The sequence below is a fragment of the Triturus cristatus genome, chromosome 5_2, assembly GCF_964204655.1.
Source record: "Triturus cristatus chromosome 5_2, aTriCri1.1, whole genome shotgun sequence".
NCBI classification, from domain to species: Eukaryota; Metazoa; Chordata; class Amphibia; order Caudata; family Salamandridae; genus Triturus; species Triturus cristatus.
Genome location: NC_140588.1, coordinates 1,108,213,356 through 1,108,239,245, shown reverse-complemented (window position 1 = coordinate 1,108,239,245; position 25,890 = coordinate 1,108,213,356). Strand labels below are relative to the sequence as shown.

The 25,890-nt window shown below is 47.7% G+C and overlaps 1 protein-coding gene across 1 annotated transcript in view; it reads left to right on the top strand.

Annotated features, from left to right (window-relative positions):
* Positions 1 to 354: 354 nt before the first annotated feature.
* LOC146829791 (nicotinamide N-methyltransferase-like) overlaps positions 355 to 25,890 on the top strand; it is a 63,080-nt gene continuing 37,544 nt past the window's right edge. Inside the window, exon 1 of the mRNA XM_085606732.1 lies at positions 355 to 532. Coding sequence (XP_085462858.1) covers positions 385 to 532 — 148 coding nt within the window. The 5' untranslated portion in view covers positions 355 to 384. The remainder of the gene's footprint in view (positions 533 to 25,890) is intronic.

The window sequence follows — 25,890 nt, the reverse complement described above, 5'->3', positions numbered from 1 at the left end:
GGCTCTACTTTATGTTTTGAGCATTTTGTGATACTATTCACTTTCAGGATTGTTCAAAGTAAGAATAGCAAGTGCATGTTTTTGAAGGAATTTTACAATAATTATATTCACTGTAGCAGCAGAAATAGCATTGCTATATCTGTTTCAGTTAAGGTGATGGGACATGTGGCACAGTTGACAACATTGCGTTTAGCAAACAGTATGAAATGTGTTTATAAGCTTCCCTCAGCTGACATTAAACAAGGATAGAATTTGGAATGATGTTTGGAGCGCGCACACATCAAAAAGATATCTATTCATCAATAATTTGCAATTTAGATTATTTAATATAAGAATAGGTGCATAAACAGAAGCAGTTAAGTTTGAAACTTTTCTTCATTGAACATGGCATCATTTTCTGAGCTGAAAGAGCTCCATGATCAACACTTGGACACGACTGCGACGGTGACTGTATATACGGCAAAGGATGCTCCCTTTCTTGATGACGTGGTTACAAAGATGTTACCTTCTTTCAACAAAATCTTCACCTCAGGTATTTTTTCAATAACTCCTGTTATCCAAGCTGAAGATGTGGATAAATATTGCTGTTGTAAAAAATATGTTTTATGTTTATGCCTCGAATTTTGAAAAATCGTATGAGAGCTTCTTTGCTTTTGACGCATTAGTTGTTTCATTGGTTCTGGTTATTGAAAGATAAGAATGATCAATATATTTATTACACATTTATGGTGCTAATGAAGTAAAAGCAGGAATAGACCATATTGACGTAATTTCAGTAAAAAGAGCTTCCCAAAAAATATGTTGAATATCAAATGGAAAATGTATTGAACATATAGTGGAGGTACTTCTAAACATTTTAAACCAGATGAATTTATTTGGGGGGTACTGAAAAAGTCATATTCAAATATGTGCCAGGTAATGTTTTACAAGACCAACATGTGTTTGGAAACGTTGGGTTGTATTTATGTATAGAAATTGGAGTGATATCCAATCTAATATAGAATTAATAGAGGGTTTTTGACTGGCATTACAGGAAGTATATTGTAGTTTAAATAAAAAGAGTGTGGTAGGTCTCTGTCCCATAACAACTCCACTTTAGATTTTGGATATATGAGGGTTATGTAATGCAAATATTGATTATAAAGTAAGATGCTTTGATTTTAGATGAAAGATTAACTGGTTCGGCAAATTAGCCCTCATGCAAACAAACATGTCCTTTAAACAATATTTATTAAGGGGGAGAACCTCAGATTTTGAGAAATTTAATTTGAATCCAGATAAACCAGAATAAGATGAAAAAGTTTAGCAAAGACAGGAACTGATGTTTGCGGATCTGATAAAAAAAGGACTACATCATCCTTATAAGCTAAGAGCTTTATTTCAGCTTCCTTATGTCGGAAATCATGAAAGGAAGAGGAGTGGTGAAAGGTGTGCAGAAACGGTACTAGGAGACAGCATATAACTTTGTCTAGTCCCCCATGAAATAAAAAAATAAAAAGACTGAATAATATTAGGAAATACTGATGTCTTCCAAGATGAATAAAGTAGAGCGATGTATTTTCGAAAAGTTGGACTAAAGCCAAGCCATTCAAGAGCGTGCATCTTAAACCACCAATGGGCACAGTCAAAAGACTTCTCTGCATCTAGAATGATAAGAGCCATAGGTATATTACTTACTGAAGCAACGTGTAGAATATCCAGAAAAACTCTTGAGTTATCAGAACAAATTCAACTTGTTGTAGACCTCACATATCTGGAATAACATAAGGAATCCTAAGAGCTCAAATTTAGTATAAGGTCTATAGTTGGAAACCATCAGGTCCAGGTGCTTTGTCTTTGAGCAATTTAGCAAGATTGGCATATACAAGGTTTTATATAAATCAGTAAAACACTTCAGTATCTTTAAAATGTGGAACATTATTTGCTGCCACACCCTGCACATTGCTAAACCATTACTCTATGTCCATCACCCTAGAGTCAAGAATTTTCTTCAATCTGCTGAAGTGTAGCTTTTGTTTCCATTACAAAAGGCCTCAAAGGTTTCTTTCTTCCATGGGGTCATCTAAGGTCAATGGTAATAGAGACTTCTTTGGAGAACCAGGTATCTTTGTGTGTCATGTTGTGGCAGTGCTGACTTCTTTGTGAGTAGAAGACATACTTCCAGATGAGGTTGCAGCCTTTAGACAAGAGGATGAGTGAGATTCCATGCACAGTATAAGGAGCAGAGCCCTAGTAAAGGCGGTGGATGCGCAAGGAGAAAATGCCACAAAAGGAGCCCTCTGTCACTGAGCCATGAACTCCAGTGAATGAATTGGATGTTAAAATAAGCAGAAATTCTGAAAAAAGAGGGAACTCTTCAAGGAGCCAGGCATAAGTACCCCTAGACAGAGCAAACCTCAGTTAACAACAGCAAAGTTCTCCATTCATAAGCAAATGCCAGACCGTTAGTTGTCAGGGCATCATTTGTTGGCAGCAGCAAACATTATGCAGGCAAAAAGGGCCGGAGAGCAGGCCTCCAACAATTTCAGCAGTTCTCTGTATTATTTTGGAGCAAAAACCAGAGCAATACTCGTGTGTGTGACAAGGAACTTGAGTATAGTAATCTTTATGAATAAAAATTGCTACATTAAGGGAAACAGGCAAACATGACAATGTTCACAAAGATGTATAATGGATGTAAAACAGGCCCAGCAGTGCAGTGACAATTAAGGGGCTGCCAAGAATGTCTTGACAAAATGGCTTCCAAGCATTAGGGGAATGACGCAGGGAGAAAGGTTTGTGTAAGGAGGGCTCAAAAGCTGTCCAAAAGATACCATATTCCTTGTTGTGTGCCCTGGTATTCATGCTCAGGTAAAGTCCTTCAGGTGGAAACTGTCATCTTGCTTTGTAAACTGGAGCTGCAAGAAGCCTAAAGAACCTGCAGCCATCTTATGGGCAGTTTAGGCACAACTCCCACCCTAGTTCTTTTAATGAATCTTTTATATCTCGCTTGTTCATGATAACACAATTATACCTGAGTCTGTATGCACAACTGCAGATATTCTTCCATAGATTATGTAAACTAGACGGAACATCACATCAGACATAAATCCTAACCCCCATACCCTTCCGCTTGCCCCAAGCATCATTGGTGCACATTCAATGGCTGCATTAAAAGGTACAACTGCCTGCCACATTTCTGTAGATGGCAGTGGAATTTCTATTGTCACACATTTACATTTTGTGTTTTATTGGGATACTGTGGTGCTATTCACAAAGGTAAATCTACTAATAGTAGAATGTATTCCTATTATTTTAGGTACTTTACAACTTTGGGTATTAACAAAATAGGAGTGTAAAGTCACTCAAAAATGTAGACTTACTTTTCCACACACCCTGAATCAGGGGAAAAAGCCAGATGTATAAGTGGAAAGTTACAAGCCCAGCACCATACATGGCTAACGACTGATATTGAATACCCTCCCATAGTGAATAATGGAGGTTGGGTCTAAAAATAAAATCTCTTAGTGTTGCAGGGATTCTGCTCATGCACAGAACTATGCGCAGGAAACCAGGACCTCAGTGAATTGTGGTGTACCAAAAAACTCACCTCAGAATCCAGAACCCCTATCCGACCAGCATCAGTGTCCCATTCGTTATCCGTATTATCTCGGAGGTCCTAATGTATAGATAACCCAGAACAAGCGATTTAGAGTACTCTCAGGAATGGTGGGAATCAGAAATACCTGTTTGTTATTATTCTCATATCAGTCCACAACAAGAGGAAACAGAGACACAGTAAAGTTTAAAATGTTTATTTTATAAACTACGTGTCCGAAGATGCAGTACTTTGGCTAACATAAGCAGACAAATGATTAAAAATAAAACCATCAGTATTGTTACAATACCATAGAAAATAAAGGGAAAAATCATGTTATAAATGACAGTGGAATACAGCCACCTTCCCTTTACTAGTAAGCTAATATTATTAGACTAATAGAAGGTCTCTAGGCTTGAATGGGGAGCCCCATACCGAAAAGAAGAGCTCAGTTGAATCACATCACAGGATCAGCTTGCTCTGCTCCTGGGAAAGTTCTTCTTCAGAATGTGTTTTAAGCATGCAGCCTGCCATATTAAAAGCACTCAACTTTCAGGTATTTGCAGCTGTGTGCGTGTTATGGCTAAATAGTGGGCTGATCAACCTGAACTCAAAAACATGCATTGTCTGGTGACCCAGACTGTTTCTTTACACAATCTTCAGACCAAGGTCGCAGCACACGTCTAGGGATGTGAACAACAGGCAGTTCTCATGTGAAGAAAAGGCGTGCAAGCAGTTTTCAAATAATAACATGTATCTGGAGTGTTGTGTGCAAAAGCAGCAAAAGCGGCAAGATGGATTTCTAACATCTAACGCGCTTATGCTAACTTAGCAATGTACGTATATAAATTGCAGCCCTCACTACATTAGTAAATAATTAAACTAAAGTATTTCAAATACTTAAAAACATTAAAAACAAACATTAAGACATTAAAAACACAGCCCACCAGCTCACCCTATTTAAAGCATAGTGTTTGGGCCTTTTTCTGTTTCTCACTGTCAAGTAAAACCTAGAACAACAGATATTGATCTGGAAACGCTCCGTGGAGACAGGGTTACCTATTTTTGTCTGTTTTTGTTATGCTTCGGGCCACCACTGTGTGTGAAGCGCAGCAGATTCTGACATGCATGGTGCCTGTGGGGACTGACCAATGAAACATGAGCAACCCGAGAATGGTGCCAGCCTGATGGTGCCTCATCAGTCAGTGCAGGCTGGTCCAGGGGCGCACTGAGCAACAGCCCCTTTGCTACTTATGGGCATATTTATAAAAGTTCACGCAGCATGGCGCAGCAAGTCACCTTGCTGCGCTGCTTGACAGAGAAAGGGTGAGACTGCCCTTGATTTAAAAATAATACAGTGCGTTCCTGCTTTTGTTCCTGTGCTGGTACTATTTTGGCTGCACAGTGCCAATGCAGGCACCATTGCGCCATGCTGCAAGGGTGCCGGTTTTGCATGCAGAGTTGTTTTGGCAAAAATAATCCTGAGAGGCATATATTTCTCCTTCTATGTGTGCTGCAGAATGCACCACACATAGAAAGATGAAGTAACAAGGAAAAATACATATATTTCTCCTCGTTACACCTCCTATAATATATCAAATTTCTTTGGTGCATTCCCAGGTCTACCATTTGCATGGGGACACCCACACAATGCCAATGGCAGTGTGACACATTGCAGTGATTTCTGCTGTGTTGTATTAGTCCAGATTTATAAAGTCACTCAGGTCCACACAAGAAGGCCCTGCTTGGCTTCATAAATCACATTTTTAGGTTGCATGGTGATAGCGGCATGCAGCCACTTTTTTTGTAAATATGTACCTCAGTGCATAGACAGCAGGATAAGAGACACATCCCTTTCATTCATTTCATACGAAAGGCCCCTATATGAGTCACCTTTTTGATTTTTGGCAAAAGTATATGAACAAATAGAAATAGGCATGGGTGGTGAACTCCGCTCGGTTTCCGCAGTTTACAGAGTTTTCTGCACTCTGCTCCATGTAGTGCAACAGAGTATTTTCCCCTGACGGTAAGTTGACGAGTGCGAGCTGCTGTTTGGGTAGAATTTCTATCCAAACAGCAGGAAGATCAGCACAAGCGGCAGCTCGCGCCACACTCCGACACTTACAGAACTCCGCTGAGTTTTTCTGTCACTTGCGGAGTTCCGAGCTCCATGAACTCGACCCAGGACTAAATAGAATGGGGTTTAAGACTTCTGCTTTGTTATGGACTAGTGGTTAGACATCGGTAAGACAAGTACTGTATGTATGACCTTGAACTCCAGTCCCTAGTTTATTCCTACTGGGTTACTTTGTGCTTTTTTGTGCTTACGCATTTCTTTTTTAGTATTGCTTATTTGTTTGCTTTGTTGAGCCATTTCTTATGTCTTGTATTCTTTCCTCTCTTAGGTACAGTCTTTACATCTTGGTGCCTTTTCCTCTGAGCTTCTTATAGTTATCATGGTGTAGCTTGTCCTTTCTGTCCTTTAGTCATTCTTGAGGAAAGCTTTGAGGTTGTTGTGGAAGAGTTCCCCTATTGTCCTTGCTCCAGACTTCAGAATAAGGTAAGTGAGTGGACAGTCTACAGAACCAGTGACTGCCATCCACAAAACCTTTTGTACCTTGACAGGAATCACCATGATTGCACTTCTGGTCATGGTACATTGTTCAATAGCACAATATTGTTGGCAACAATATCATGTCCACTATATAGTGTGCCACAATAGAGTATTCCTATACTTATAAGGGAAATGACAAAAACATGTTTAAACTATTGTGGGCACTAATATCATCTGGACACATAGAAAATATCATTTTGTCATAACTATATACAGTTTCAATTAGTACATTTTAAAAATTATATTATATAAAATGGATATAATGTAATGCAAATAAATTCCACTAATTATGTAATACTACATACATATATATTTATATAAACATACACATATATGTGTGTGTGATTCATATATGTGTTAGGGTTTATTCTAATTTGTGGATCTCAAAAATATCTAAGCCCAGATTTACTACCATTCATACAGCGCTGTGTTGCGTAGCGCTGCTTAAGAATACGTTGAACTGCGTTATGCTACTTTTGAGCATCATGGCTGTAGCATATTTACTATATAGCACACCAAACTGTAAGGTCAATAGATGTGTCATGCAGCGTGATGAAAGGTTGTAGTTTTAGTGCATCATGGTGCAACAGAACTGAAACCTACATGATACAAAGCTATGCTGTGCGTTGCAACACAATTTTACATGCCGCAACTCGGAATTGCATCACACAGGGTGCCAAGGAGTGGTGACAAACTGCAAACAAACAAACATCAACAAACAAATGTTTTTTGTATTTTGAAGGAATTGAAGGGAAATAATTACAGTGTACAAATTTGTAGATAGGGCTGCCCAAGAGAAAATGCAAAGTCAGTAAACACACAGAAGACTATAGTGTATGTGTATTCAATTACGTCAGATAACTATGGAGGACAGTTACTACAGAGGTAGCAGAATCTAACTTTAGTATCATCATCATGATCTAAGATGTGTTTTGTTACAGTGTAACACTCTCAATAATCCACAATATGTGTAATTTCGGTCATCTACACACTTTAGTGTAATAGGACATATGTGTATGTGTCATATTAACATAGCTACATAACGCCAGGTCACATGTGAAGCAGAACATTCTGTCGTCACTCCAAAACAGGGCATTGGTAGAAAACGGTCATGCTTGGTGGGCTGTGCATCTAGAAAGGGACTGTTTCATAAAGCATAAAATGTGCTAATACACGCTCATCATCCATATATCATCTACATTAGGTGCACTATGTTCAGCCCAGGCCCACAGTTGCTACTACACCATAGTGCAAGAGTTCTGTGGTTCAGGTATGTTTGTATGTGTGTGCAGGAATGTGCTATACTATCACAAATGCCTTGTTTATTATACAGACACAGAGTATATGATGGTTACATTAGAGACTATGTCTGATTATCCTCACAAAACTGGCATAACTATTGAGATGTCACACTTCCACAACTGAACAACTATCTCTGTGAATAAAGGATAATGAATCTAATAATGATTTACAAGCTTTACATAATGCACAGGTGTTTGTAGCAATGTCAGGAAGCAAGGAATTCAACTATGAATGTGAAATTATTGTACATTGTTGTTTCAAAAATCTTCTTTTCAAATGTTTAACATGTCCATACTGTTAACTATTTAGTGATGTATATGCATAACCTATGTGTGTGTGTGTGTGTATGTGAACACGGTACAGTGTTACACTAATAGATACATAACTGCACTTTCTCATATTAGTTTTACGAATGAATCGGGAAACTGAAGTCCGAGCGCGCAAGTACGATCCGTCCCGTCCGTCCGAATGCACAACCGTATGGAAAAAACACCGTACGGAGCGAACTCCCAGAGCAACCATGGAGATGTCCAAACATGTGCCCGCATACGCGCCGAACACCCCCCCAGCCCACCCCCCCAAGTACGCGCCGTACCACCAGCCCAACCCCGTAGGCACGGAGCGTACCCCCACCCTGTAGGTACGGTGTGTACCCCCCCACCCCACCCCGTAGGTACGGTGCGTACCCCCACCCCCCGTATGTACGGTGCGTACCCCAGCGCGTAGCGCTGGGGGTACGCACCGTACATACGGGGGGGGTGGCGGTATGCACTGTACCTACGGGGTGGGGTGGGGGTGCGCACCGTACCTACGGGGTGGGGTGGGGGTACGCACTGTACATACGGGGGTGGGGTATGCACCGTACCTACGGGGTGGGGTGGGGGTACGCACTGTACATACGGGGGTGGGGTATGCACCGTACCTACGGGGTGGGGTGGGGGTACGCTCCGTACCTACATGGGGTGGGGGTACGCACCGTACCCCCCCCATGTACACGGGAACACCAGGCCCGCACCTGTAGGTACCCTACCCACCCCCAGTATGCACCGTACCCCCGCATGTACGCACCGTACCCCCCCATGTACGCGAGTACCCCAGGCCCGCACCTGTAGGTGCCGTACCCCCCCAGTATGCACCGTACCCCCGCATGTATGCACCGTACCCCGCATGTACGCACAGTACCACCCCCATGAACGCGCGTACCCCAGGCCCGCACCTGTAGGCGCCGTACCCCCCAGTACGCGCAATACCACCGCATGTATGCACCGTACCCCCGCATGTACGCACCGTACCCCCACATGTACGCACCGTACCCCCCCATGTATGCAGGTACTCCAGGCCCGCATCTGTAGGCGCTGTACCCCCCCCACATGTACGCACCATACCCCCCATGTACGCACCGCACTCCAACACCGTACCCCAGCACCCTCACCCAGCATCGCGTATGAACGGACCTTACCTACGCGAAAAAGACTCTTACAGAACCAGGACACTGTAAAACAGCACAAGGAGGGTCAATTCGACTCGCATAACACCACAAAACACGTCTACATGACAAAATACATCTCAATGACTGACCTGGCACGTCCAAACAGGCAAACAGAGGCCCAAAATCACAACCACCACTTATAACACACCCACCAAAATTCAAACACAGCCACACCCACAAATGGACCAATAAAAAGGGCCCACACACACAACCCATGAGCCTTTGCAACAGACCCACTGCTGCCAGACCCCACAGAGAAAACACTCAACCTTACTTACACCTTAACTACACCTTAACTCACACACCCTCCTTCACAACCATCCCCATCTTCACATTCACACACACACCGTCACATTCACACCCACACACCCACAACCATCCACACCCACACCCCACACCATGCCCACAGACAAGAATCCAAAGTTCACAAGGGCGGAGCTGGACATCCTTGTCAACAAAGTCATCAGAGTCGAGCCACAGCTGTTTGGAACATTGGTCAGACAGACCAGCATATCCCAAAAAACCAGCCTGTGGCAGAGGATCGTCGATAAGGTGAATGCTGTTGCGCCCATCCGAAGGACCAGGCATGAATGCCAAGCCAGGTGGTACGATCTGCGCAGGGCAGTCAATAGGAAAATGAATGAGGAATATGCCCAGAGTAACATCACTGGAGGTGGGCTGCCCCGCAGACCCGTACACTACCATCCCTGGGAGGAGAAGGTGATGGCCATGCTTCCACCGGTGGGAGTACACGGAGTTGAAGGAGTCGCAGAGCCTGGTGAGTACACAAACAACTTACGTAACATGGGGGCAATGGGGTCCACACCACAAATACACCAAATGCACGCAACTTCCCCAAAGCACTCACCGCACACAACTACACTCAAAAACCACGCTCATGCCACCAACGTCTCCATGCACCATTCACAAATCAAGGCAATGCCATGTCCAAGGCTACAACAACCACAAACACAAACACGAGACGCAGACACCAATGCCCTCAGCCCATATGGCATAGGTACATACCCATGAACAATGCACAGGGACTGGCAAAGTACTGACAAGGTAGCTGACACTTGGCCCTGCTGTATGCAGCACAAGGCCCTCCTGGGACCACTGTACATGCAAACACCAACTCCACAAGCACAGGTATCTAGCACAGGAACTCACTCTCACTGTCATGCCAGCATGCACCATGAGGGGACAGACACATCACCTGGGAGACCCACTGACAACTCACACTACACACAACAGCAGGCCCGGTCACACCCACCCCTCTAACACAAGCACACACCCCCGGGGCAGGCAAAGGATTTACACACTCCCACAATGGACATGTGACACAACAAGACCAATCCATAGCCAAATAAGCATCATAGCCAACAATCTACAGGTCAAACACTCATGAGAACCTCCCAATCTGTCCCCCGCAACATACCCATTCCCAAGTGGACATTGAGAGGAATGCTAGGCACATCCAACTACCTGGAAGAACTGTGTCAACTTGAATATGTATGAAACATAGATGTCGCATGAAACACCATTAACATTGTCTCTCTCTCACACACAGGGCAACGTCGTCGATCTCCCCCTAACACTGGGGGAGGACAATCACAGTCCCAGGCTCCGCGTGAAGATGATCCCACCGGCAGTGACGACTCTCACCACTCCGTGGATGACCCCGACCAACCTGGACCCTCTGGTGCCCAAGCCCCTGCAGCACCTGCATCAGGTACATCTGTGCCAACCACCACCCCATTCCTGCCACATCCCAGGAGACACCCAGGAGCCCTGCTCGCACTGAACAGAGCCAGTCTGACCAGGAGGGACAAGGTTCACCGGGCACCCAGGAGGAGGCAGGCAACCCTGCAAATGCCATCCCTCAGGGGTCCCGTAGACCCGATGTGCCCACAACGGCAGGCCAGGCTCAAGTGGGCAGGGGTGGTGGGAGTGGAGGCAGGCGGAGGCACGAACCTGACCAGCCCGCTCAGGACACCGGTATGTCACACATATGCAACATCCTGGACACATACCGGCGTGACACCAGAGGCATCAACCAGGTTGTGTCGAGACTCTCTGAGATGCAGGGGACCCTCGATGAGATAAAGAACCTGCAGGTCGAGCATCATGCCAGTCATCAAAAACACCAAGGACGGATGGAGGCTAGACTGGCTGAGCTCCTGGCGGTGCACAGGGACATGAGCCAATCACTCCGTCAGATCGCCCAAAGCATGGCCAACCCTCCCTGTGCCACCAGGCGTAGACCTGCACCAGCCACAGGGAGGGAGGAGGAGGAGGAGGATTCGTCTGACACAGCATCCCAAACATTGTCAAGGCCTTCATCTGAGGGTCCCCGGAGGAAGGTGGGTCGTCCACGGAAAAGACCGTGAGAGTCAGCGGACCATTCACATCTCCCAGGTCACCTGGCCTGGCACCTGGCCCTCTGGCGCAACAGCAGCACCTCATCCAATGACATTCTCTGCCACATGGACTTGCTGGTCACAGTCTGACCAATGATGACCAACACTGTGCTCTGGACTCTGATGACTTCCAGTGCCAAGGATACCATCTCCCCCTGTGAACTTTGGATTCAATTCCCCCGGTAGAGCACCTAATTTCATCTACCAAGACACGTACCCCACCGCAAATAAATATATTATTTTGCATTATTCAACAACATATGTGTGTGGAAATGTCAAACTATGCCTGAGTGTTGAACTAACTCCAGCCATCCATACCCTGGGATCAGAGTCTGGTACAGGACACACATGGGTCACAAGGTATCATTCAATGTAGGCATGGAGCACAACACTCACCTGTGATGGTCTCTGGCTGCTGAGGGGGGGCTTGCAATACTGTGCAGACAGACCTATTTGGGAGATTATCACCAAGGCGTTGAGGTCATGACTCATGTGGAGTTTCCCGGGGAGGGAGTCCCAGGTATGTGTGGCCAGGTGGGAGAACAATGTCCTGTATGCTGGAGTACGGTGGATGTGAAGAATGGTGGCCAGGGCAAGGATGGATGCACCGAGATGGGCCAACGGGTCTAGGATGACAGACGTACAAGGTTGGTTTGGTGTCGGGGTTCTGGACTGCCTCCTGAGTGTGGGTGGGGAGTGTGGCGGTCATCCTGCAGCAGACAGTGATCTATTGCAGCTAGCTATGGTGGACGGTGAGGTGGCTGGGGCACATGGTGTTGAAGCTGAGCTGTGCAGATGCACCCTGGATGTTGACAAGTTTCCTTGGAGTTTGGCTGTACTTGCTCCGTAGAGGGCAGGGCAGTATTTGACACGGGTGTTGTCATGGACCTGGGGGATGGTCTGTCTTTTCTTGGAGTGGATCTATCTGTGGATCATGTGCATAATGCAGAGGGTGTTGCAGCATGAGGAACAGATGCTGTGGACTAGCATGGCAAATGTGAGCGAGCAAAACATGATGCTTACCATCTTCTGTGTGTGGCCACTGGGTGATTGTGCAGGGCTCTTGCGGGTGGGACACAAGCACTTGACCCAGCTGGAAGGGGACAATCCTCAAATGATCACCTCAGTCCTGTACAAGTCGAGCCTCAGGTGGCTCGTGTTCAGCCATTCATCAATGGATCTCATGCCTTCTTGAATAATGGAACTGCCAATGTCTGTGTCTTTGTTGAGGGTGAGGAGCACCTGGCTGTCAATGGCATACGAGCTGATGATGAGGTGCTGTGCGCATGTGATGGTGGAGAGGGGGGTCCTGGACACTTTGTAGATTGACATGCTGAGAGATGATACCTGTGCCATGTGCCAGACGATGACACCATACTACATGCTGAAGTCTTGAGTCCCCCTCCCATACCCTTGCTGGAGTACAGAGCCAGTGGGGAGTATTAGGGACATGACCTGGTTGGTGTGACAGGGCCTGGAAGGCGGGGCAGCGCAGTGTAGGCAGTTGGAGTTGTACACTCAGCATGCAAAGGTGTCGTGTGTGTGCCCAGAGTATGTCTGACAGCAGGCGGTAGATGTGCGGATGGACATAGCTTGGAGTGTGGCTGCTACATCAGACTGTAGTGTGACGTGGGTTATGCAAGGAGAGGATGGTGGTGGAATGTGCACCTTGCATATGCTGATGGTCCAGCCTTTGCCACCGCGTGGCAGAAACAGTGGCATAGACAAGCTGAGGACAGCCAAATGAATGGGTGGAGGGAGAAAGTGAAGAGCATCTTGGAGGCGTGTGTGTTGCCAAATCGGGATACTCTGTGGGCCCTTGCTGCAGGGGCCGCAGCAGCAGGCGGCATGTCCTGGAAAATATGCCAGAATTTGCACACAAAGACTAGGATGTCAGAAGGACAACTGCAACAGGCGCGTGTGGAAAGGAAGGAGTGTCCAGTTTCACATGGCACACCCAGAGACAATGCATGAACAATCACCAAAGATGCATGACACCGGATCAGGAAACTGAAGGCCCAGCTGCGCACAGAATACACACCCTCAGCAGGTGTTGATGGCCCATTTTGTGGACCAACATGCCAAAAAACATACACGACCATGTACTTCATGCACAATAGGGATCATAATCCATGAGCAACTGCATGCATGTTGCTAAACTACACATGGACTCCTATGCATGATCTTCCACAACTATGCCAGATATGCTGCATGCAAAGTGGCAAGAGACCTGCATTGACAGAGATGAGGCACCTTGGAGTGTGAGGAACACCTTTATTACTCAGGCTCACACTAAGGGAAAAGCATCCTTTTGAACAGAATCACAGGTCATTCCTCTGACCATGTGGGACCTACACTGGACACCCCCTGCAACACACAGATGTGGTAAATCCTACTGAGCTGGCACACAAGTGAAGGGGGTGAGCCTAACAACCCTTGCTGCACACAGAGAGTCTGCAATTTCCCATTGAGCCTCATATGGGGATGTCCCACACTATGTCCACCATTAGCATCCCGTATGTCCCTGAGGGACGTTATACACACATTGATGCCTTCATCAGAATCCACAAACCATGTCAGATGACTGTCAGGAAGGGTGACTATCAATTTATGGGAGCCATGCAACACGTCATGTGCCCCATGGTGAGTCGACATGTATGCATGGTAACACAACATGCACAGGAGCAGTCCCCACATATCCCAAACACGTACCACCCACAAAATGCCTTGCTGCACTGCTTACCCAAAATGACTTTTCACCATGTCCGTGCATGTAACTATGATCCAGCACACGTTGCAATACTCATGAGGAATAGCAGGAGGGCAACGATGACACGAGCAGACGACAGGTGCAAGAACCTGGGGAGGACAGACACACAACAAGTCAGCGAAGAGCTAGTTATCCGCAGACAAGGACATGTACTCTACAGGAATGATGTTGTCACCATGCTCTTTAAAAACTTTAGTGTCCCAGCTAAAATGTGTGGAATGACATCATCACTTGAATGACACATCAGAACACACCTCCAAGTCACTTAGCACACAGTCAGCTGGACACACACATTGCAACACATGCCACACAAGGCTCAAAGCGTGCACACTCAGACCCAAGGACTCACCATCATGGGAAGAAGTTGCGGATAAGCTGACTCCGGATGTCCTCATCCTCATCCTCATCCTCACTTGCCCCGTGCCCAAGCCCTTCATCCTCCACAAAAGATCTGGGGAGCTATGACCTTAGCCAAAAGGTACTATACCCCACTCATTCAAAGGGTAACCTCCTGGACCCCATCTTTTGCAACTTTCCTGGCCTTACTACCGAAATCCCCATTCCAGTTCCTTGGTCAGACCATATGGTAGTTCCTTTTATTTGGAAGATGCCTCGGCCTAATCCTATTTCAACTCCTCATAGAGGGTTGGCTAGGCACTGGTCCAAGCTTGAGATGTCTAAATGGACAAATATCCTGAGGAACACTGAACCCTCAGTCCATCTGGACGCGGAGAGAGCTAACAGGGATTTTAACCTGTGGATAGAACGGTCCTTGGACAGCCTGGTGCCAAAAAAAACGATAATTCTTAAGAAAGGCCCCAATAAACATCCTTGGTTTACTTGCGAGTTAAGAGCTCTTAAACAAGAGTGTAAAAGGGAAGAGAGACAATGGAGGAAAGAGTTTAGTGGTGAAAAGAAAAGTAGATACAAAGCATCCTTAAAGAAATATAAGACCCCTCTGATCACTACTAAATCAGCTTTTTTTGCTAGTAAAATTGAGTCCTCCGCTAATGCCCCTAGGGAGATTTTTAGAATTGTAAAGTCTTTCATGAAAGTTCCTGACCCGCTGCCTGATACGGAAAAAGTAGGTAGTCGATGTGAAGATCTGGCAACCTTTTTTAGTACAAAAATCAAAAAGATCATTGATACGCTCCCTCCTATATTTCCTATGGACCTTCAACGGTCAGCAGCCAGTCAGGACTATCTGGACCACCCAAGGCTCTCCTCCTTTTCTCCTCTTAGGGAGGATCTTCTGCCACCTCTATTGAATTCCATAAAAAGTGGTTCTCCGCTTGATCCTGCTCCGATGAATATCTTAAATGCAGTTTATCCTATTATTAGTAAACCTATTGTGAATGTGGTGAACGCTTCTATGGAGTCAGCTGTGGTGCCAAGAGAGTGGAAGATAGCAATGGTCAGGGCTCTGTTGAAGAAACCCAATCTGGATCCAGGGGATTTTTCCAACTACCGGCCTATCTCCCTGCTACCTGGGATTAGCAAATTGACTGAGAAATTCGTCAATATGCAATTAGCCTCTTTTTTGGAAGTAAATAAACTGCTTCACTCATCACAAACGGGGTTCAGGAAAGGTCAGGGAACAGAAACAGCCTTGTTGAGGGTGGTGGAGGAGGCCAGGAGGATTCTGGATGCCAGTGGCAGTGCTGCCATTATCCTCCTGAACCTCAGTGCCGCCTTCGACACGGTTAACCATCACATTCTTGTCTCCCGTCTCAGCAACATGGGAATTACGGACAAGGCTCTTAAGTGGCTGGAATCTTTCCTTGGGGACAGATTTTTTAGGGTCTTTGAAGATGACTATCGCTCTGACCCTATTTCGTTGCAGTGTGGGGTTCCGCAGGGGTCTTCCCTTAGCCCCACACTGTTTAACATATATATGGCTCCTCTGGCGGAAGTAGTGGCTCCGTTCGGGGTCCAGCTGGTGAGTTATGCCGACGATACCCAGCTGGTGTTTTCCCTGAACCAGTTCACACAGTCTCCGCTGTTGCTGCGCAACTGCTTAGAAGCCGTTGCAGGTTGGGTGGATCAGACCCATCTCAGATTGAACGGTGGGAAAACAGAGCTGCTGCTGTTGGGACGACAGGCCAGTTTTGACAATGCAATCCTCTGGCCTTCGTGCATGGGGCCGGGCCCTACTCCTAGACCGGAAATCAAAAGCCTTGGATTCTGGCTTGACTCCGAACTAACGTTCAGAACTCAGGCTAGAAAAACTGCTGGTACTTGTTTTGGGCTTCTTAAATCTACGCGAAAAATTCTCCCACAACTGCCAGAAAAGGCCAGAAAAATCCTAGTACAATCTTTGATTTTATCTAGGATAGATTATGGGAATGCCATTTATTTGGGAGCGCCGGCCTTCACGACTAAACGACTTCAAGTCGTTCAGAATTCAGCGGCAAGACTCTTACTGGGGATTAACCAGCGAACTTCGGCTAGACCCGCATTAAAATCCCTGCACTGGCTCCCGGTGAAAGAGCGGGTCTTCTTTAAAACATTGTGTATGGCACATAAAATCTTCCATGGGAAAGGCCCCCCCATTTTAGGAGATCTGGTAACCCCCTATAAGTCCTCCTTAAACCTCCGCTCTAATGATCAGAACTTGGCAGTAGTCCCTCGGATCAACAGATCCCGTGCGGGCGGCCGTCTTTTTTCACTGAATGCATCCAAACTTTGGAATTCTCTCCCTCTGTTTTTTTGCAAAGAGCCTAGTCTACTTGTGTTTCGGCAGAAGTTGAAAACTTGGCTCTTTCCAAGAAATTAAAGGTGTATATCTGGATTGGCTAGCGGTGCTTCTATTGTCTTTGGGTTACTTTTTGTTGTTCGAGCGCTGGGATGCTTTCGAGTAGCCATGCGCTATATAAGAGTCTCTTCAATTCAATTCAATTCAATCCTGCTCATCCGGATCAAGGATGAGTGGCACGGCCTTCTCCACTGCCATGTTGTGCAGCATGCAGCACACAAGGAAGATTTTGCAGGCCTTCACCGGGGCATATGGGAGGGAGCCGCCGGTCTTGTGGAGGCACCGGAATCTGCTCTTCAGGAGTCCAAACGTCCTCTCAATCACGCGCCTCGTCTGCCCATGGGCGTCGTTGTACTGGTGGTCTGCGGCTGTTCTGGGGTTGCGGAGAGGCGTGATCAGCCATGGCATGTTGGGATAGCCAAAGTCCCCTACATGGAAACATCATGTGAAGAAGTGGGTCAGGAGATGCCGTAAGATACAAAGATAGCGCTGAACACAGGACAAACAGAGTATACCCACCAACAAAGACATGCTCGTTCGGCGTGCAGCTGCAGCATCATTTCTGGCATCCTGCTACGCCTCATGATGTAGGCATCGTGTGCGGACCCTGGAAAACGGGCACAGACATGGGAAATGAACATGTTAGCTAGACCCACCACAAGGGCATTGATAGAGTGGTAATGTTTGCGGTTCCTAAAGGCTACCTCCTGTGCCCGTGGTTGTACGAAAGCCACATGTGTCCCATCAATGGCCCCAATTACGTGAGGCATCCCTCCCAGGGCATAGAACTCACCCTTGACACCTGTCAACTGCTCACAATTGGGAAAATGGATGAATTCATCCAGGTGCTCCAACATGGCTTCTAAAACATCATGCAGGACACGGCTGAACATGGTCTGGGACATGCCACCTACATCAGCTATGGTGAATTGAAACGTGCCGGTGGCAAAAAAATGTAGGGCTGCCATCACCTTCATCTTGGGGGTCAGAGCTGTAGGATACCTGTTTTGTGGTTGGAGGTGTGGTTCAAGCCGGCCGGTCAAGTCCTCTATCAACTCTTGCGAGAAGCGGTATCTGCGTATGCAGTTATGTTCAAGCATGGCATCCAGGTCTGGCATTGGTCTGGGGAGAGGCGGTGCCCTGCAGAGATTTGGAAGGAATAACGAAGAGTGAGTACATTACAACACCAATGTCAATGAGGTGAGCACATGTTCAACAGCTAATACACATCTGCTAAATACAGAGTATGGTCTGTGCAATACATCCAGGACACGTATGCCAGCCAGGTGATACTCCTACGAAGAGCCAGTCACAATAGTTGATTGGCAATGTTGACGTGACATGCCATGAAAAGAGCTGTGGGCCAGTGTAAGTGAACAGCCAGACACATTACAGGAGTGACAGACATCCACATATCAGCATATGAAGGATGTTATCTCATACAGACAGCTGGCGGGAGGCTAGACGCACAGGTCACATGTCATCTGAAAAAGGACAGAAAACACACGTTTCCATGAAGGGGTACATGCCAATACCAGATAACACAGACATTGAGACAACGCAGATATTGCCTCATGTCAGGAAGTCATCTTCGAACCATCCTGACACATGTAACGTGTGAGTCCACATGTGGCATGGTGTGCGTATATGTGTGCCATGCACATATGCACACAGACACATGTTGGATGCTGCAACAGCATATGGGGTTGACGGAACACCGACTGCAAGCTCATGGGAACACATGACACACACATGACATAGTCACATCGTGGCACGCTGGTAGTCACATGTCAGGTGTAATTATCCGTGTACCTGGCATCAGGGGACAGTTGCGGGTGTTGGTGACTGTGCCATACCAGTGATGCAGTGCTTGACACGTTTGTACTACATGCACACATGTGCAAAGTGTGAAGGGAAAGTGTGCCACTGAGTGCCCCATCACACATGACATGTGTAAACAGCTCATCACACATCTATTGTGCCACAACATGAGGAGACATGTGCCACATCACTGCCTGACACACCTAGGCCATGCACATGAAGGACTGCACTGACAATGACTTGACTACAGCCTTGTGCGAGTCTGACACCTCCATTCCTTTCGTGTGCGCCTCCTATCACCAGTGTAAGCTGTGAAACGCAGTACACACGCATGAGTACGGCCCTATCACTATAGTTGTGTTACCGTAGGCCATAGTGATACGGGCTGTACTTACGCGTGTACGGGCCGTACACGCGTGAGTATGGGCCGTATACGCGTGAGTACGGCCCTATCACTATGGCCTACGGTAACACTACTATGGTGATACGGGCCGTACACGCGTGAGTACAGGCCATACACGCATGAGTACGGCCTTATCACTATGGCCTAAGGTAACACTACTATGGTGATACGGGCCATACTCATGCGTGTACGGGCCGTACACGCGTGAGTACGGGCCGTACACGCGTGAGTACGGGCCGTACACGCATGAGTACGGCCCTATCACTATAGTTGTGTTACCGTAGGCCATAGTGAACGGGCCGTACTCATGTGAGTACGGCCCTATCACTATGGCCTACGGTAACACTACTATGGTGATACGGGCCGTACTCACGCGTGAGTACGGGCCATACACGCGTGAGTACGGCCCGTATCACCATAGTAGTGTTACCGTAGGCCATAGTGAACGGGCCGTACTCACGCATGTACGGCCCGTGCTCACGCGTGTACGGCCCGTATATGCGCGAGTACGGCCCGTATCACTGTAGTCATGGTGCCCTAGGGGTACATGTGAAACGCGCCGTACCTGTGTTGGGATTTAAAAACTACATAGGGGACACATGAGGGACAAGTATTAGGGCCTAAATGCATGCTGGTTGTCATGGATACCGAGTTTCAAGTTCAAAACTTTACATCATGTGGTCTGGAAAAAGCAGTTGGCCACATTATATATTGTTGCAAAGTAGTTGTTGACTTTAGATACTGTAGCAATTTTGAAAAATGCTAATGCTGTCACTGGTGTAAGTTTCAGGGGATTGGAGGAAACGTAGGATGCAAATGAGTCTGACCAATCACTCTGTACTCCTGTAAATGAAATAGGCCAGCAAGGCAGATATAAGGCAGGCAGAACCCATGAGAGGGCACTTGCCTGCACAACATGTCAGTCGATACCACTGCTGCTGTATTGTCTCCCTCTGGCACCATGTCAAGGACTGTGGAGAGGGCCCAGCCTTTCACCCAGGAGGAGAATGAGGCCCTGCTGGATACCCCATGCTGTATGGTCGACCAGGGCAGCGGGTGAGTGCAGACTCCACTCCCTTTGCCTGTGCACCTTTTTTGTGTCTGTCACTTCTGGCATTGTGTCCAGGCGTGACAGACATGCAATGTTGGTTGGAGTCGGTCCCAGGGCGGGGGTGGATGTCTTATGTCTCTCATGCAGGGCTTGATGTAGTTCATGTGTGCACTCCTCACTTGCATTGTGCTTACTGTGACATTCACTGCCTAGTGCATGGCACATTCAGCCTGGCTAATCCTCTTGGGCATTCTTGTTCTATTGTCCTGCGGTGATTCAGTGGTCACCCCGGTGTGACAGGTTACTGCACCCACAGATGTGTGTGAGTTGAGTGGAGCTGTGGTGAGAGTGTCCAAATGATGTGTACGCCCCCTGGACATTGATGTGTGTGAATGTTCCTTGTCATGTGGGTGAGTGTCTAAGTGGAGTGCTGCACCACAGCTGCATGGAGGAGGCAACTGCTCGACCCTTCTGATGTGAGAAGTAAGCCGTGCTGTGTGTCTGACTTGCTGAGCTAGCCCCACACCTGTGACACCCCCTTGGCAAGTGGCACATGTGCAGAGTGAGGTGATATTACTTGCCAGCATACTATGCCCTGTTCAAGAAATCAAAGATGTTCAAATGTGTGTCTCTGTGACATGGTGCAGGTGTAGTAATGTTGTCCCACTTTGTCATCCTCACAGGTAACCGCCTACCAGTAGGGGAAGATCTGGAAGGATGCCGTCAAGGCCGTGCAATCGGTGGAGGGTCGCAGTCGGCGCCTGCCACAAGTGAGGAAGAGATGGCAGGACATCTGGTGCTGGACCCGGAGGATCGCCTGGGTCATGCTGAAGGAGGAGGCTGCTCGCAAGCATGGTGGGCGCCGGCGCCTGACCCACCAGATGAAGAGTGTCCTGGCGGTGGTGTTCCCTGACCTGGATAGGCGGATACAGGAGTTACAGCAGCAGGAAGGGGGTAGGTACATGTGTGTTTGTTATGTGTCGCCAGCTTTTGTAGCTGCTCAGTCGCCTGGATACACTGCCAGGCTATATATGTGCAGTGCATATCCTGTTCCCCAAAGTCAACCTGTGCTGTTCTTCCTCCCTTCCCCTCCTTGACATGTGTTACCTGGTCTGTGTGTTATCACTATTGCACATGGTCATCTAGGCTGCCAGTTAATCAAGGTGCACACTGCTTTCACCATCATGTGTGGGGGTGGTCTGTGACATGTGTTGGTACCTTGCCTGTGCCCTGTCCTGTTCAGTAATTTGGGGGTGCATAATTGTTGGCACTGATGCTTAGTCTCAACATAGGAGTGTGAGGTTTCAAATGAACAGACTTGCAGCATGCATTACCAATGTTGTGGCCTCAGACATGATGTGCATGAGTGGGAGATATGCGTAGTGCCGGGACGGTTGCTCCTGTTACAGTCAGCTCATTCCAGGACCATGGAGCAGTGTGCCCACTACAGTCCCCTGACACAGCCTGCCCTCCTAATCATGTGTGTCATCCAACACTGTGCACATTCATTGTGGGTTCAGCATGGCTCTGCCTCTGTGGCATTGTTCCCTGGCCTAGGTTGTATTTCTCACATGTGTGCTACATGTGTCCACTGGACAGGGATACACCAGTTTGCTTCTGCATACTCACACTGGGAAGTGCCTGTGTGGCTATTCACAACAATCTGTTGATGTTTGTTTGTGGCAAATATGTTTTGCCAGCCCTACAAGGTGAAGTTGTGTTAATGAAGCTAGTTTTCAAGCACAGTTATTGTAACCCTGAATAAGAGGTGTCACTTCATGATCGGTATCAATCACATTGACTCAGGTATGGGTGAGTGTGTGCGGGAGGGGCGTACATGTTCAACCCTAAATTTTCATTGACAGTCCTGACTTGTGTGTGATAATTCGCAGTACAGAAAGTCACCGTGCAGTGCCCCCGTGATGTCGGCCAGTGCTTAATATTCGTGCTTCGTAGCCTGTGTCAGTTTTTGACAATCATGTATCCTGCTTGCACCTTTTTGGCACCTGTGTTGTGGTTCAGATGCTACACAGTTGTGACTTTGTGTGCTGACATCTGTGGGTACATTCTGCCTTGCCATGAGGGTGTCCCCACAGTACAGCTAGGCGTTTTTGATAAACAATTGCAGGCCCATTAGCTTATGCATTGTCCTGGGTGTGGACATGTGTGCCACTCCAGATGACAGTCAGTAGGTCATATGTGCAGCCAACTGTGTAATCAGTTGATGGATAGCCATGTGACAAATGACATTATTCAAGTTGTTACTCAGAGAAAATGTCCCTTGGCACTCACTACACCTGTCAACATGTCTCAATGTTTCATATGCTTGACCTTGTTGTTTTGTTGTGAAGGACAATGATGTGCCTGCATGACAGATGTCTCCCAAGGAAGTGCACAAGACACCACCTTTACACTTTCCAGGGATACGCTAGCACATTTTAAAGTAAGGCACAGTTTGAACAAAACTTGTTTTGAGTTCATACGTATACATGTTCCCACAGTGTGGTAGCATTTGGGTTAGTCCTTGGTTGTTGCTGATACCAACTTACGAGTGTCAAGTCATCCAGACCACTGTGGTGCCATGTATATGTAGTTACTGATACACCATTTCTGCCTAACAGTGGCTTATTTGAATGAGTCTGCCAGCTCAGACAATGACTGTGTACATGTAGTTTGGTGTGCACCTCCTTGTGTGACTTCTGCTATACAGACACATGTGTGTTCGGTTCACAAAGTGCCACATTCACACATTCTAGACATGTCCATTGTGTAAAGGGTTGTGATCCTCCAGGAATCACAATGTATTTCTTTGGGGTTTCCAAAGTACTCACAGGTCTCTGAGTGTGGGGACAACTTCTGCATTGGAATGTGGTATTTGGCCTTGGGTTCGACAATACTGTTTGGTTCACAGTGAACAAGAGGTGGAATGCCTTCATAGTCTTACTGTGCTCAACTGATCCCAGACACTAGCTTCTCATGATCTTGGGATTGCAAGTTACTTGCTGTTCTGTCCTAATTTTCTTTTTTTCAAAGTGGCATGGTGGGTCAACCAACTGGGGAGTGCAGGGCTTACATATGTGGGGAGAATTCTAGATGTTACTCATGATGCCTTTCCTGATATGCACTGTTGCCTATTTTGTTTGGACTCATGTGTCAGATGAATACAGGTGATTGATTTTTTCCTGTCTCTCCACCTTGCCCACAGACACCGGCACGGACTTGGAGGAGGGATCGAGCACTGATGCCACCACTGCTGAGGAGTCGGCGGAGTCAAGTTCCACAGAGGGCGAGGGGAGTGCGGCGGAGGACCTGCCCAGTACCAACACTGACTACGTGGCTGATGGGTCCGAGGCTGAACTCCCTGAGGGGGCGGAGGCTGCTCCAACAGCTGTCAGCAGCACTCCATCCATCACCGCCCCCTCTATTCCCATCACCGTCCTCCCACTTGCTCGGGTCCCTTCTGTCCGAGCTAGGCAACACCGTGTCTCCTTCGTGCCAGGCACCGCACCCCCTGCCCCTGTCCCCCTGCTAACCTCACTGCCGAGTCTGTGGGCATTCTGTGTCAGTTGCAGGTTGGGCAGACATCGATCCTGACTGCCCTCCATGGCCACACCAGACTGCTGACCCAGTTGGTGTTGTACATGGAGGGCATGTCATCAGCGATGTCTGACCAACAGATGTTGCTGAGGTCCCTGGACTCGTCACTGACGGCAGCAGTGAGTCACCTGCAGCGCTGCGTCCCCCCCACCCCTGCATCATCCACAAGTCCCACACCCATGCCTGTCCCAAGCACACCCAGACATCCACACACACGCACCCCACCAGACACAAGCAGCACACCACCATGTAGGGGCAAGCGCACACCTCCTGACTCGCACACTCAGGGGGAAGCAGGCACACCCACTGGGTCTGGGGCACACAGGCAGGCACGCAGACACAGTCCTCGTCCACATGACTCACTCCCCAGTCCCTCCGATGTCACTCCCCTTGGCTCCCCTACCCCAGAATCGGAGAAGGAGGCTTACTTTGCTGGGCTGGGCCTCAGCGCCAGTAGTTCACCTGGCCGCAAACGGTCAAGGCACTCCACGGGTAGGGGAGTTAAGTCCCCCAGCCTGTCCACCACTTCCCCCAGAAGCACTGCAACCCATCCCTCCGACTCCCCCCAGCTCCTTGGGGCCTGTAGTTTCTCTGGGTGCAGGGGAGACGCTTGAAGATCTGGCAGAAGTATGCACACCGAGCTCACCTCCACCTTTGGCGCTGCCACACCCCCTGTGGTGGAGTCGTCCGTCCCTGCACCCACCACACCTACCCTTCCCCCTCTTGTCCCTGCGGTGCCTGGTCCTTCCCCACATGATGCCCCCCCCCCAGTCGACGAACCAGAGTCTTCTGATGTGCAGGCAAGGTAGGGGAGATGCATGGCCATGTGTCCCCCCCAAGGACTTCATATCTGGACTGGCCATTGGCCTTTGTACATAGTGTTCTTTACTACATCTTATTTTTTCATGCTGAATAAAGCATTTTCTTTTTCTTTTGGAAAAAACTTGCATTTCATGTATTGATGTTGATGCTGAGGCTCCAGGAGTCGGGGTTGTGGGAATGTGTTATGTTTCATGGAAATGTTGTAGTCTGCATCTCATGGGGTGGAACCTGGTATCTGTGTGCCCTCACAAGGTCTCTGCAAAGATTCTTTGGTCATGTCTGCTCTTTGTGTTTGGAGACATTGTCCCTAGGAGGGTTCCTTCCTCTGTGGCACCTGACATCTCCCCTGCAGAGGGTTGAACAATTGTTGTGTTGACATGTGTCTACATTTTCTTTGTTGGTGATGGATCCCTTCAACTCTGGCCATGCCTGCTCAGCAATGTGTCCAGCTGCATCGTCTGTGCCATCCTTGGTGCTCACTGTACTTGTGTATAGAGTATGTTGCCATGCCTTCATGGAGAATTTGTCCCGTTTCCGCACTATGCATGTGTATTCCCAGCCTAGCACACATATGGTACTTGTTCTGCAGGGTATTTGGGCATCAGACTCACAATTGTGGGCATTGTATCTGTGGGAAGTCCACCCTATTCCTTCCATGAGAGATAACATCTTGGTGGCTGTCCCAGCACCTGTACATTCCTATCAGTCCTGGGATGTGCGTGACAGTGTGTGTTCCCTTTGTCTCTCTTAGTTTAGTAGGCATTGACATGACCATACAGTCTTGTGGCATGATCTCTGTGTGTGTATTGTGCTGCATCCACCAGGGGTGGGTATGCATGTGTGATTTGTCCTCACACCCACATGTGGTGTGTCATGCCGTGGGGGAAAGACATCCATTCTCATGGGAGTGGGACACGGCTGTCAGTGATGTGTTGTTATGGCACTATCAACATAGTCCAAATTTCGGGATGCGTTGGTACACCCATGGAGTTGGGATCATCTGATAATGATGTACACACCCCCATGTCTGTGTCCACTGCTGGGAGCGATTGGCACCCACCCCTCACATGTCTGTGTCCACTGCTGGGAATCCTCTGTACCCACCCCTCATGTGTCTGGACACTGCTGGGAGTCCTCTGCACCCACCCCTCATATGTGTGGACACTGCTGGGAGTCCTCTGCACCCACCCCTCATATGTCTGGGCACTGCTGGGAGTCCTCTGCACCCACCCCTCATATGTGTGGACACTGCTGGGAGTCCTCTGCACC